This window comes from Rhagoletis pomonella, unplaced genomic scaffold, assembly GCF_013731165.1.
Source record: "Rhagoletis pomonella isolate Grant_MI unplaced genomic scaffold, Rhpom_1.0 Rhpom_scaffold_00010, whole genome shotgun sequence".
NCBI classification, from domain to species: domain Eukaryota; kingdom Metazoa; phylum Arthropoda; class Insecta; order Diptera; family Tephritidae; genus Rhagoletis; species Rhagoletis pomonella.
This window is the reverse complement of record NW_023458564.1, coordinates 13,178,902-13,193,367: the sequence shown is the minus strand read 5'-3', so window position 1 is coordinate 13,193,367 and position 14,466 is coordinate 13,178,902. Positions and strand designations below refer to the sequence as shown.

At 40.4% G+C, this 14,466-nt stretch overlaps 1 protein-coding gene across 1 annotated transcript; it reads right to left on the bottom strand.

The window, feature by feature from the left end:
• Positions 1-10,548: 10,548 nt before the first annotated feature.
• Positions 10,549-12,068, bottom strand: LOC118746070. The gene is made up of 2 exons (XM_036479821.1): positions 11,013-12,068; positions 10,549-10,953 (listed from the first exon to the last, which is right to left on the bottom strand). The coding sequence occupies exon 1, from the start codon at positions 12,062-12,064 to the stop codon at positions 11,195-11,197; it is 870 nt and encodes a 289-aa protein (XP_036335714.1). The 5' UTR covers positions 12,065-12,068; the 3' UTR covers positions 10,549-10,953; positions 11,013-11,194.
• Between the last annotated feature and the right edge of the window lie 2,398 nt (positions 12,069-14,466).

The following is a 14,466-nucleotide window of genomic DNA, read 5'->3' as shown; positions in this document are numbered from 1 at the left end:
TGAAATTTTGGGTATCCCCTGAAAGGATGATAATAGAAGAATAATAACTTCGATATATCAAGGCGGCGTGGCACCTCCCATACAAACTGAAGTTTTCACACCACATACACATTCTAATGTGTGAAACGGCTTTCAAAATATAAATATATCAGTATAGATGGCAAATTAAAAGTATTTTTTAATTAAATGTTTCCTATGGAAAAATGTTTATGAATTGTTGTTTAAATAATTGCAGGTATTTGAAATTAATTTCAAGTATTTTCGAAAAAGTGGGAGTATTCAAACATGAAATGACGCGAAATTTAATTATCTTTTATTAAAAAAAAAAAAAACGAAACTTCAAATCGGTTCATATTTGGGCTTTCAAAATTGATTTGTCCACAGCAACCCACTGTGCGGCGGTGTGTCCCCTCGTCACTAGTGTTTAACTTTTACATCTCGACGCGGTCTCAGCCACCAGAGAGTGTTTAATTGAGCTTCTATGTTAACCGTTGTTCTCCTCTTCTAGGGCTATCAGAGAGCGTCTCTACGAACTCCCCTACGAGATTTAGACTTACACCACGCAACCACTCAACTCGAAGTTGCCATTGGCTCTATTTTAATTCTATTTATTGGGCTATGTATTCACAACGGAATTACATTCGCGAATACTTAAACTAAATATTCGAGTTTGTAACATAGAGCCTGTAATTTAACTCAAAGTCGAAGTATTTTCTATTGCTTTTTCAATGTCTTAATCGAGATATTTACAAATCTATTCTGTCAATTATAATTAAATAATTTTCGTTTTCTGCGCACTCTTGTCACCTTATAAGCTGGTAACAAGATACTGCCCCTTGAAATATGCAACACCCGAATCTCTTCAAAAAGCCATAGCTAATTTGCTATAGAAATATATATATGGATTGACAGCTTACCAATGCATCTAGAATTGGGGTTTTAAGAAACGATAACAATTGTTGGTAATAAAATTGTCAGGTAACAACATTTTTGGCAACTTTTTACTTTTTTATTTTATTTAAACTGATCCTCCCCTCTTTTGTACCTACAATTTTTTAAATTTTAACTCTCATCGGCTTTCCTCGACTTATCCTATAGCGACACTTAGAAAATAGTAGCTAGCGAACGCTATAATTTAATTACCTGTTAATGGAAAACAAGTTTTTTTTCTATTCTTTACATATTATAGGTCAAAGGTCAGATAGTACATATGTGATTAGCCACATACGAGTACACCCCAAAGCGCTATACATATGTACATATGTACATTATATCGGGTTTTACTCACCTTGATACTTCGTAATGATTTGAAGATTGAGAAGCCATATTGTGCTAATTGGGAATACTTTTTACGCATTTGTATCAATAAGTGTTTATACTAAGTTTTATACAAATTATACGTATCTACGCCTATTTTCTATATGCTCGTATACAAAATAACTATATAAAAAAACTTTGCTTATTGTACTTAAATATACCTACATACATACATATATATATATATCCACATATGTACATATACATATGTATATTCCTAAATTAATTATACTTGCATATATTTAGACTTAATATTCAACAAATATAATATTATGTAGGAATAATGTTTCAAAGATTTACTGTTCAACAAAAACAGAATATTGATATAAAGCAAAAGTGTATTAAGAATTCATTAAATGTATTGAACAAATTTATGCCCAGTTCGGAATAATCGCAAATAAAAAGAGCTCAAGAGCTAATTTATCTAACAACATCCATTTATATACAGCCACGATCATAGAAATTGCAACACTGTAATAAAACATACAAGGAATGCTACTAAACCAATACAAGAAGTGCTGACCTTGGCAACAGAGACGCGTACGTCTTTTCGACAGTGCGTTTTTCGTACATTTCTAGTATCCGGAAATGTACAGAAAGCGATTTAAATTTTCGTTCATGTTTCGTATTGAAAAAACATAAAAAATTTGTTCAAACTGAAAATTGCATAAGTATTCTGGCTGTAATTGGGTGTACCACTTACAGGGCAATTCTGGCTAATATAGTAAAAAGTCTTTTGTAAGACTTGAAAGCTCTTCACTGCCTTTCGAAAAACACATTGAAATATCTCCTAACGATGAGGTCTAAGCATTATGCTGTTCGCTTTTCAGCGATCAGTTTTTAAAATTGTTGAATTAAATATATATATATATGTGTATTCCTTTTTAAAACAATAATTTTAATTTTTTGAATTTTATATGGAAATTGACGAAAATAAGAAATAATTTTCCATTTAAATTGCTGGTGAAACCGGCAGTAAGAATTTAAATTGGAGAAAGAAAACAAGACAGTGTTGAGTTGAAAGACAGTTTCCAGAATTGCCCTGTTAGTAGCTTTTGGAAGGTCCCAGATCTGATAACATCTCCGCAGCCAGTTCGAAAAAGCCCTATCTCAAAAAGTTTTTCAAGAACGCCGTACTTCAGAATTTGATTGAAGAACGCCCGCTTTCAGAAACTTATCGAAAAACAAACTTTCTCAGAATTTGGTTGAAGAAAACACCCTATTTCACAATTCGGTTCAAATTCACCCTATCTCAGCTGCAAATGTATTGAAAATTTGCTGAGATAGCGCGTTCTTCGATCAAATTCTGAGATAGGGCATTTTTAAATCAAATTCTGAAATAAGGCGTCTTGTAAAGGTTTAACGGTCTAGCGCATATTCTTCCACCAGAAATTCATGTTAAAAAAAAAATGCATGGAAAAAAGTGCAAAACGCAGTCAACAAAAAAAAATTATTAAAAATCAATGCGATTTTTTAGACGCTCAAAACTTGCATTTATACTACTATTTATGTACTGAAATTTTATAAGCCTGTTAGCTGCATACCCCAAAAATTTATAAAAATTCTGGTTAAAAAGCTCGAAATTTAGTTAAAAATTCGTGTAATTTTTGTAAATTCTGTAAAATTTTATATTGAAAAACATTGAAAATATTAAAAACGAAACACCATTCATCCATTTTTGACCACCACTGTACTTATGCGTTGCGAATGCACACTTTAGTGCGAAACGAATACGTATCAACGACAGTGCTGTGAAAAAAATTTCACAGGCCGTGCGGAGTGGAAGCGCGCACTGCTTACCACTACACCACAGCGGCCGCCTATTAGGATAGTTTATAATTTATTTTCCTTTTTTTATGTATTAGGAAAAAGAAAATATAATACGTACACTAGGTATTTATTAGATGTGGCTGTCACTGCTACGTAGGGGCACACAAAGATCACGAGTTGAAGGCCCATTCTGATACCATGACTAAGAATTTTCACCTACCCCTTGCTAAACCATTTTGAGTTTTTGACGAAGCTCATCAGGCACCTAGGGTTTAAATCTCCCATTTTGTGAAGGTCGATAAATAAAGTAGATCCCAGAAAGCGCAATCTGCTTCTTGATAATGCCGGGCATTTACAGAGAAGGTGGAGAACTGTCTTCTCCTCCTCATAGTTCTTGCAACTTCTGCAGCATCTATGGAAATGCACTCCGAGCCGTTCCGCGTATTTACCTATAAGGCAGTGGCCTGCTACAGCACCCATTTGTGTGCGATATACCCTCTCTCATCAGAGAGTAAAAGCTTCGAGACCTGTTTCAATCCCACCTAGGCCAAGTTTGTCTAGAAATTCGACGGTTGTAGTTTGCATCCATCTCTCGCTCGCGTTAGTATAGATAAATTCTCTTAAAAGCGGCTTGCAAGAGGCGAAAGGCATAACAATGCGGAAGAAACTGCTTGGTCGTACAATTTTTGATTTAATTGTGACGGAATTCACAGCTTTAATTGCTGTCTGGCTGTCACTAAAGATGAATATCTCTTTTAAATCAGTACGAAGTTTGTTTATAACTTCCATTATAGCTGAGATCTCACCCTGGAAGACACTACAGTAGTCCGATAGTCGAAATGGTCTGCTGAGGCCAGGGCTGCGGGAGAAGAACCCCCACCCACTCTACCGTTCATTTTTGAACCATCTGTGAAAATTACTATACTACCGGGTGGAGTATATTAAGTAGTTTTCTGCCCATTCGTCCCTGCTTCGGATTTTCATGACGAAGTTTCTATCCGGAACCAGAGTTTCAACAAAACGGTCTGTTTAGCCCTGAAGAAAGCTATATTTCCAATGCAACACAACATATTTTCGCGTTGTCCGGATTGCTCCGCTAATACAGATAATACTAATCTTCTGTAATTTGCTGAGTAGATTAAGATTTGAGGTCTTGCTCAAGGCCGGGCACCATACCAAAATTTCATAAAGGAGAATCGGTCTAACCAGCGCTGTGTAGATCCAGCGGCATATACTCGGGTTCAACCCCCATTTAAGAAATGGTCTTTAGACACGAATATAAGCTCACAGACGCCTTTTCATAACGCTGGGCCATGTTCTCCTTCCAGCTCAGTTTTCTGTCGAAATTGACCCCTCTGAAGTTTGCTTTATTCGTAAAGCTAAAGAGTCGCTAGCTTAGTTCAGGCGGAGTCAGTAGCGGTGTTTTGTATCTTCTTGTAAAGAGAACAAGTTCCACTTTCTCTGCATTGACGCAGAGACCACAGCGCGTGGGCCATCTTGATACAACAATGGTTCGATTGGAATCATCACACCATGATCGATTTGGTTTCGCGTTTTTCAATCTTGTGATTTTTCACTGGACGGGGTTGCGATTTGAGCCGTACGCAAAATAATCACTTCTGGCCACTCCCAGATGAATGGCAGTCAAAAGGATTTCCCGCTTACGTGGACTTTGCACACGGAACCATCCTCCATACTCAACTTGTTAAGTTCAAAAAAATCTTCGGGACCCTAAAAGAAAAGTATATAAACGACCGAATTGCGACACCCAGTAAGAACTAAAACATAAACTTAAGTCGTCAATCAAATCGGTTGAAAAAGAAAGCTCTGGACTTCTTTCTTACCTCTTAATTCCAGTTTGGTTAGAGAGAATAAATGTTTTTACTAATAAAAAAATTTTCACATCTCACAATGAAACATCACTGAACAAACAGAACGATAAAGAGTATGCACTGTCGATCCGAAATTATTTCGAAATCATGCCGATAGTTTGATATGGCATGCCTTTGATGGTTTGGGTGGGCCCAACATAGCGTCACTGAAGTGGTGTTAAATATTCGGTTAAAGTGGCTTAATATAGTGCTTAAGGCATGTTATGAAGCCCCTCAATACACAGATATTAAAAAATAAACTTTGGACCTTCCAACAAGGCTCGTATGATCCCAACATGCGTTCCAAGCGGGATTGGTTATCGACCAGACCAGGCCCCATACCCATGAGACTATAAACTATGATCGGTTGTGGAGACAATAACTTGCAATAATCTATATACAAATATGTATTTTAAATCTCGAGCGTGCCCTTTCTCGAGCAAAGCCAAATTTCGTGGGCCCCGCATCCAAGCAATAGATTAAATTAAAACTCCTTATTTTTTTTTAATGTATTGTATGCATTTTTATTTATTTCTAGTTCAGTTTACTCCTACATATCGACATATTCATATTTTGGTAATTTATTAATATAATAAATTAAGTAATATTAAACGTTCTTTATTGTGTTGCCGTTTTAGTTATAATAAAAGCTTTAGCACATGGTCAGAAGAATTTAACTATTTATTTTTTTTTAACAAATTGTACATATAAGTTCTTTCTTATTACAAATGCTATTTTTTTAAGCCGGTTATAAGTATGCAAGTATGTTTAATGCTGTAACTGGATTATATTGCTAGTTTAGTGTAAAGATTAATTTGAACTAAAGGAAACTGTTTGACAATGATTGGTTGTTTATCTGTGTCATTTAATACATAGTATATGAAGGTACCATTTTAATTGGCATGACAAAATTAATGCAGTTTTGATCAATATCTTCATATGAGATATTTTATATGAATATTATTTACATGTTTTTGAAACACTTGCTTCCAAAACTATAATTCCTGAAAACTAAGCTCCTACTGCGGTTCAAATGGGGGTTTCAAAGGAGTAGCGACACATATACATAAATGTGCGTCAGTAGATGTGGACTATTGAATAAACATATATGTACATATGTACATATTTTCGTAATATGTATACTTACATATCTTTTTGAAAACTCGAAGATCTTTAATAATTATTTACTCGCTTATAAGTAGGTACTATATACACACGTGTTATGTTTTGATTTTGCTATTTAGGAATCGTACTATTTATTTAATATCATTCATCAAAGTGTGTGTATGTCTGTAAGTGCTATTTGATCAATACTAATTAGCTAATCTTTGGTAGTTGAATGTTTCTTATAACAGTTTTAGGTACAAATGAAAGTATGTTAATACTCTATTAAGTATACAGTGGCGAAAATGTAAATAGAGAAGCGACATTTAGCATTATTTGGCTATTTCCCTTTCGATTTTTAATGGTTATTCTTTTTTTATGCAAGTGTAGCTCGTTATCTAACAAAAACCATGTAATTAAAAATTTTAAACTTTTTGGAAAAATTTGCAAATTTCCTCGAAGTTTCATCAAAGTTTTCAGTTTTTTAATTAGAATTCTTAGAAACATTCTGAGTGGTTATTCACTTATGTAACCCATTCAATTTTATCATAACGAAGTACAAATTTTAAGTAGATAGGACTTACCGTTGATTTATGGCAATTATTTTTGTGGCAGGTGTTGCTGAACATACTTTGTATGGACGAAAACAAAAAATTGCCAAAAAAAAAAAATTTGCCAAAAACCAACGGTAAGTTCTAGCTACTCCAAACATGCACTTTATTGTACTAAAGTTTAATGGACTATAAAACTGCATACTCAAAAAGTCTAAAAAAAAATCGGTTTAAAAAGTTTAAAATTTTGATCAACATTTGTTAAAATTCGTCGAATTTATATATTTAAATGTTCTACAAAGTTTGGAATTTTAATCTACAAGGTTTTGTTTAAATAGTAAAGTATATTTTAATAAAAAAATAATAAACCTTTTTTAAACAAAGAAAAATAGCCAAAACTTGCTAAAATGTCTCTACCCTATTTACATTCTCGCCACCGTACATATCTTCGCCAGCGCCATTCAAAGCTTATTGTTTTCAAATACGCGATTTCATAAGTGTTAAACGAATGAAAACATTATAACATGTAAGTATTTTCGAGATTTTTTACATTTTACACCATGTTTTGCGAAATATAGGGCATTATAATTACTAAATTTAGCTACAATTAATTACTAATTACAATAAAAACCGCGCTCTCTGTCAAGTACTGCTACTGAATCACCCTTGGTCAGTAAGCCTCTGTTGGGAGTTTTTTCTGTTAGATTTTTTAAAAACTTTTTTACATTCATTCAGTTTTATATAAAAGCTATATATTTTCTAGATAATTATACATAAATAAATGTATTTTTATTTATTTATGTATATATAGGTTAGGTTAGGTTAACTCGGCTGCCCTAATCCCTCAGGAAAAGAGCACACTTAGGCCACCAAGGGCCCGTTGTGATGCCGTATAAGAGACTCCATATGTCCCTCCTCTTACCCTAGTAGTGGAACCACTTCGTTGCTCTGATAAAGCGCACAAAGTCATAGACACTGGCTGAATCCAGTTCGGCCAGACATTCAAAAGAATAATGGAGGAACGAGCATCGGCGAGCTCTAGCCAGAGCAGGACAGTGGCATAAGTAGTGCTCCACGCTTTCGATTTCCTCCTCATCGCGGCAGCTACGACAGTAGTCGTTTGACTGCAAACCCATTCTAGTGGCGTGGATTCCCATCAGGCAATGCCCGGTGAGAACTCCAATAACATGCCGCAACAGTGGTCGCTCCAAGTGGAGAAGAGGGTGAGATCTACGCTTGTCAAGCTTAGGCCAGATATGTCTTGCTATCCTGCAAGTAGGCTCCTCAGACCATCTTTTATTAGCCTGTCCGACGAAGTTATTCTCAAGCCAGAGCTTGCAAGAAGATAGCGGAATGCCCGCATTACGGGCTGTACTGATTGCAGGCAACAAGGTTCCTTTCCTTGCTAGTTCATCTGCAGTACAGTTTCCTGGTATGTCTTTGTGGCCTGGCACCCACACAACATTAGTGACGTAACACCTTGCCAGTTCATTAAGAGTACGTCTACATTCCAAGACAACCTTCGACGTAGATTTGTCACTATTAAGTGCTTTAATAGCCGCTTGGCTGTCAGATAAGATTGTTACCGCCTTCAGATTAATTAGAGAATCGATCAGCCAGCTTGCAGCTTCATTTATTGCTGTTAGTTCAGCCTGAAAAACGCTGCATAGATCTGGCAGACGGAAACTGAGGCTAAGTGAGAGTTCTTGCGAGTATACCCCACTTCCTACCTTCAGATCCAACTTGGAGCCATCAGTGTAGATGGCTGTTGAGTCAGAATACGATATCAGGACCGAATCCTCCTCCCATTCTTCCCTTGAGGGGATCCTTGTCCGGAAATAATTCTTTAGTCCCGTAGACGGGACTGTGTAGTCCAGGCGCCTAAAGTCATCTGGAAGATTTTCCAAGATCCTAGAGTGCCCAAACCTCGTGTCACTCCATTTGATTAGCGCATTTAATCTAATAGCATTACAGCTTGCCTGTAGTTTACCATATAGGTCCACAGGTAGCAAGTGAAGCAAGGTCTCTAGGGCTTTAGTCGGCGTCGATGGTAACGCTCCCGTGATCATCATGCACGCCACCCTTTGGACCGCTGTTAATTTGTTTCTTATTGTAGATTTATCTACGGACGGCCACCAAACCGTTATGCCGTAGAATAGAATGGGACGCACAACCGCTGTGTACATCCAGTTCACAATATGAGGCTTCAATCCCCATTTTTTCCCAATCGCCGATTTACAGGCATACATAGCAGTTATAGCTTTCTTGCAGCGCTCTTCTATATTGCGCCGCCAAGTTAACTTTCTGTCAAGAATAACGCCCAGATATCTAACCTCCTCCGAGAAAGTCAGTACGATACCGTTCAAGGAAGGAGGTTGTAGCCGGACAGCTTTCGTTTTCTTTGAAAACAGAACCATGGCCGTTTTTGCCGGATTGACACTAAGTCCTACTTCTTTGGACCAGGTATCCACGACGCGTAAGGCGCCTTGAACTAAGTCACATAGAACTTGGGGGTGCTTACCAATTGCCGTCAGGGCAAGATCATCCGCGTAAGCAATGACTTGGCAACCTGTGCCTTGCAACCGTGACAGCAGGGTATCCACAGTTAGATTCCAAAGAAGTGGGGAGAGAACACCGCCTTGTGGGGTTCCGCGACTCGCATATCTTGTTATAGATACCTCCCCCATCTCCGAGTAAATAGTTCTACAGCCTAAGAGGCGACGAACAAACTCAACCATAGGGTGATCCAGCCCAAGGCGAGCTAGGGCTTGAAGGACCGCTCCCGGGAGAACATTATTGAAAGCACCCTCGATGTCCAGGAACACGCCTAGTGCAAATTCCTTAAAAGCGAGAGTCTTTTCAATGGTGCTGACAATACTATGCAAAGCTGTATCCACAGATCTACCTTTCCAGTAGGCGTGCTGACAGCTAGAGAGATTATTTACATCAATTTCCTGTCGGATCTGCAAGTCTACAAGTCTTTCCAGAACCTTGAGAAAGAAAGAAGTAAGGCTTATCGGTCGAAAGTCACTTGGTTTAACGTGGGAGGGTCTACCTCCCTTGGGAATAAAAACAACTTTCGCCAGGGTCCAACCCTTGGGTATGAAACTAAGCTTGATACAAGCCTTATAGATTAAGACAAGTATCGGACATAACACGTCAGATGCTGACTGAAGTTGGGCAGGGAAGATACCATCCATACCTGGAGATTTGTAGGGCTGGAAGGACTTTATGGCCCAGTCTACCCTTTGTACATCAATGAAGTCCGCTGAAGTCAACGGCCGTTCATAGATAATAGCCGCGGTGTTGGGCTCCGCAGTACATCCTGGAAAATGCGCGTTCATTAGGACTTCAAGCATTTCCTCACGAGATGACGTCCAGTCACCATTTGGTTTCTGAATATACATCGGGTTCGTCGGACTTTTCGCCAGCACCTTTCGCAGGCGATTTCCCTCCGACTGACCCTCTATGCTATCGCAGTAATCCTTCCAGGAGTCCCTTTGGGCTTTCCTGGTGGCATTTTTGAATTTCTTCAGGGCTGCCTTATATGCAGCCCATGAACCATCGCGCTTTGCCGCATTAAAGAGTATCCTGCTTTCCTTCCTTAGAGAGGCGATTTCTTTGCTCCACCAGTGTGGCTTCTTCTTTCCTCTCGGAAGTACAAGTGGGCAGGACGCAGATAAGGCCGAATTACAGGCTTCGGTAATGCAATCAACGGCTTCTTCAATTTGTTCCGATGAGCCTAACTCACCGAGAGAAGCAAGGTTTGCGAGAGAAAGCTCCGCTTCATCAGGTGGAGACAGTAAGCCTAGCTTACTGAGAGAAGCCTTGTTGAGCAAATTCCCCGAGAGTACTTTCCTAAACTTAGTCCAGTCAGTACGTCTCTTGTTTCTGTAAGCAACCGAGGCCGGAAGTTCGAAGGAGATTACAAATGAGAGATACATGTGATCAGAGAATGAATGGTCGCTCAGTACCTTCCACTCCCTAATACTCTCAAAGAAAGCGCTAGACGATAAGGTAATATCTAATACCTCCTTCCTATTTGAGGTTACAAAAGTGGGTTTATCACCAATATTACAGATGGCTAGATTATATAATAATATAAAATCAAGTAACAACTCACCCCTCGGGTTGATGTCGGTAGATCCCCATACCGCGTGATGCGCATTCGCATCGGCTCCTATGACTATGGGAAACTTCCTCGAGTTGGCCTCTTTCACCACGTCCAGTAACCGAGCGGGAGGGCAGTCTTGGCGATCGTAGGCCATGTATGTACTGACCAGCCAGAGTGTTGTGAATTGGCTTTCCACAGAGATGCTCACCGTATCTTCATCGCTGAACTGTGTGAGTAAATTATAAGAAATACTTTTTTTGATTAATATACATGCCCTGATCTTACCTGCCACAGGTGCCGACACTATGCGGTAAGCATCAGAATTAAGTCCACAAACCCTGTGCTTAACAACCCAGGGCTCTTGGACAAACACTAGCTCCTCCCCTCTATCACTGAGGTGCAGGAGCAGAGCTGCAGAAGCTGCTTTAGAGTGATGAAGGTTTATTTGTAGAACCTTCATCCACAGCTTATAAAATATCGTCCCCGTCCATCACTTCTGGCGGGGTTCTATCGAACGCCTCAACGATGGTATCATCGGCGTCCTCTGAGTCCGACGTCAGAAGCAGGTTCCCGAACTCCCTCGTCCACCGGTTAAGTACCGATCCGTCACCAGAAACAGATTGCGTATCGCTATCTGTTTCCGCTGCCGAGTCTGACCTCACCACCGGGCAAGTGGCCTCGAGAACCTCCTGGACCTCTTGGTTAGAAGCAGGACCGCTCAAGGCGTTTTCTGCTCCAGATATAGGGCCGCCTTTAGGCGGAAGATTGCCAGCCTCGGGTTCACCCTCGGTGTTCCCCGGCTCTATCATTTTACCCTCATTCCCTTTTTGGGTTTTGAGGGTAATGGAGTAAAAGCCGTAGCTAATTACTCCCTTACAGTCAGCAAGGATCGGGAGAGACTCCTCGTTTATCACCAAGGTGATGTAACGCTGCTGCTCCCTAACCTCGCTGACCTTCACTACTTTCCAATCAAGGGCCGGTAGTGCATCATTTGAGACCTGGATAATATCCAGAATCTCCTCAGGACTCGAGGGTTCCTCTGGGACCCAGGCTCTGGCTCGCGGCTTACAAGGGATTTCATCCCTGTGCACTGCCACCAAGTCAGCGCTGGGCCACAGTTCCCCAAGAGAAGAAATTGCTTCCTTATAAAGTCGCGCCGACCGTTCATCAGCGCAGGAAACTAATTTGATGCGGCCTTGGTAGAGACCAGCATCGCGGACAGTTGGCGCAGGGCCAGGATTTTTCCGGAGAATCTCCTTGTACACCCGGCAGAGACCCACCAGGACGGACCTCCAGTTGTCGGCCGTCAGGTTTCCTTCCGGGTGCCCCCTATCCATAACCGCCAGGATCAGGTGGTCCTTGGCCACATCACTGAAAGCCCTCAGAGCCCTTGGAGGGTTAAGAGGGCTGTTAACGTTAGAGGTTTTGGGCCTCTTAGGAGCAGCATCCACGTTATCTGCTGACCTTTGCCTTTTGCTGCCCAGCTCCCTAGGACGAGAGTGAGTGGGTGCAGGTTTGTTGGCGGCATTTCCTTCCTGAGGTCGCTCACGACTTTCGGAGAGAACGCCCCTCGCCCTCTCAACCACTTCCCTCATACTCTCGGGAACCGGGTCATTGCCGAACTTCCTCAGTAGTCTAGAAGCGGCTCTCTGTCCCTTTTCGCCCTGACTGCTGGTCGGACTTCTTTTTTGGTCCTCGAACCACTGGGACCTGGGACGCCTTTGCGTTGATCCGACTTCCTACCCTCAAGGGGCTTGCGGTCGGTGGTGCTGTCCGTGCAGGACTTCCGGGTGCCAGTATCGCCTTCTCCCGGCGCCGCTTTGGAGCTGCCCTCAAGGGGTGTACTCGCAGCTTCCAGAGATGTGGACGACTGGCACGAGAGGTCAATTGGCCGTGCAGGCTCCGCTTGCAACCCAGACGCCAGTTGACCACTACCCACCAGGGGTTTGTTGCTACTGACGCCGGGCGCAACATTTAGTATTGTTAGCCGTTTAGGCTCCTTCGGGACCGCTCCAGCGGCTACCGAAGATGTCGTTTTTAGACAGACTTTAACGCCGTGTCCGTCGGCGGCATTTTTACCCGTGCAGGGATCCGGGGCTACATTTTTTGAGTTCATCATTCTGGTTCGTTGGTCGCCTACTGAGCCGAAACCGTTCGGCGACCGAAAATATGGGTAAGGGGAAAAACGGTCGGCCTCAGCAGAGCCCCATGCTGAGGTAAGTCCACCGTTACTCCCGGAGGCGGACAGGTATCCGGGAGGCGCCGTTAGAATACAGTCGGAAAACCCCCTGACTGCAAACCATCCAATGGGCACGGTGACGCATGACACCCTGGATTAGGGGGGCGTTTTATACCTACCGCCAGGTACCCCCTAGAAATAGCCTAAGTATGGCCACCCCAGCCCCCCCCTCGGACGAGCCCGTACGGCCTACCACTAGACCTAGATGAGGCAGGGGAGTTTATACCTCGGCCTTGGCTAGGCCCCGCCTGCTTGCACCACTGCACCACTGCAGCCATAGGAACAGGCCTACCTTGCCACAGCGGTGTAAGCAGCGATGCCCATTGCCCAGTCGGCACCCGCTTGGAGGATATATCTAGGAGGATTTTCGCCAACCTTTATGTATATATACATACATCATAAATTAAGGAATGTTTTAGAAATATACAAGTTTATTATTACGAATGTAGTTGAAATTTATGCACATGTTTACATTTTTCGTACATACATCATAAATTAAGGAATGTTTTAGAAATATACAAGTTTATTATTACGAATGTAGTTGAAATTTATGCACATGTTTACATTTTTCGTTTAACATTGAAATCTTTTACGGTTTTCGTAACTGTTCTCAACGCAGCTTTGGCCCTGTTGAAAAGATCGCTAAAATCGAGTTTTTCATGAACAGAGTTTACTATATTGCAATAAACGCGGATTTGCACAAAATTATTATTTTTTTTTATCCAAACTTTGAAATTAAAAAAAAAAAATAATATTAAACCTCAGCCCTTGAACCAATTTCCCCTTTAATCTAAGGTCTCATTGAAAATACAAACTCTGTCCTGCTGTTAATTAAAAAAATATGTCTGTTGCATAATTGTATCTGATTTATAAAGCTGCATAGGTACATATCGCTCAGTTTCTACGAGTAGAAAATAGTCACAACTCTAAAGCTGTGACTTTTCAGAAAAGTATTTAAAGTCTCTCAAATTTTCAGTGAAAATATGGTTGACAAATTCACTTTTATCCTCTCCACATAAGCTCGAAAAATCGCTTAAGCCTTTATTAGTGTGGGTGTACATTAGGGTGGTCCAAAAACAGTAAAGTTGGAATTGTAAAAGTATACCCCTATTTTTTTATTTTGAAATCAAAAAATATTTAGAGATTGCTAAAGCTTTTCTATCGGGAAGCTCTGGTTCTCTTCAGGAGACTTTCAATAACAATACCCGATTGGGTATTATTACTGGGTATCTCCTGCAGAGAAGCAGAGCTTTTCTATCGAAAAATATTGGTTTTTAAGAATTCTATACCATTTCTACGAAAAGTTGTTTTTCCCCATATAAAAGTACATGGAAAACTTTGAGCGCTTTGAGCGACCTCTAAATATTTTTTGATTTTAGTTTAGTGTTTCATGTCTATAATCTTTGTCTAATCAATGTCTAATCCTTAGTGTTTTTGTTCCAAAATTCATTGACCTCAAGTGCTCTGTTCTAGTACTTATACACCAGATTTCAGTTCTTA

Excerpts from the sequence above, each read along its gene's own strand:
- LOC118746070 (XM_036479821.1), bottom strand. The coding sequence starts at position 12,064 with ATGGATAGGGGGCACCCGGAAGGAAACCTGACGGCCGACAACTGGAGG.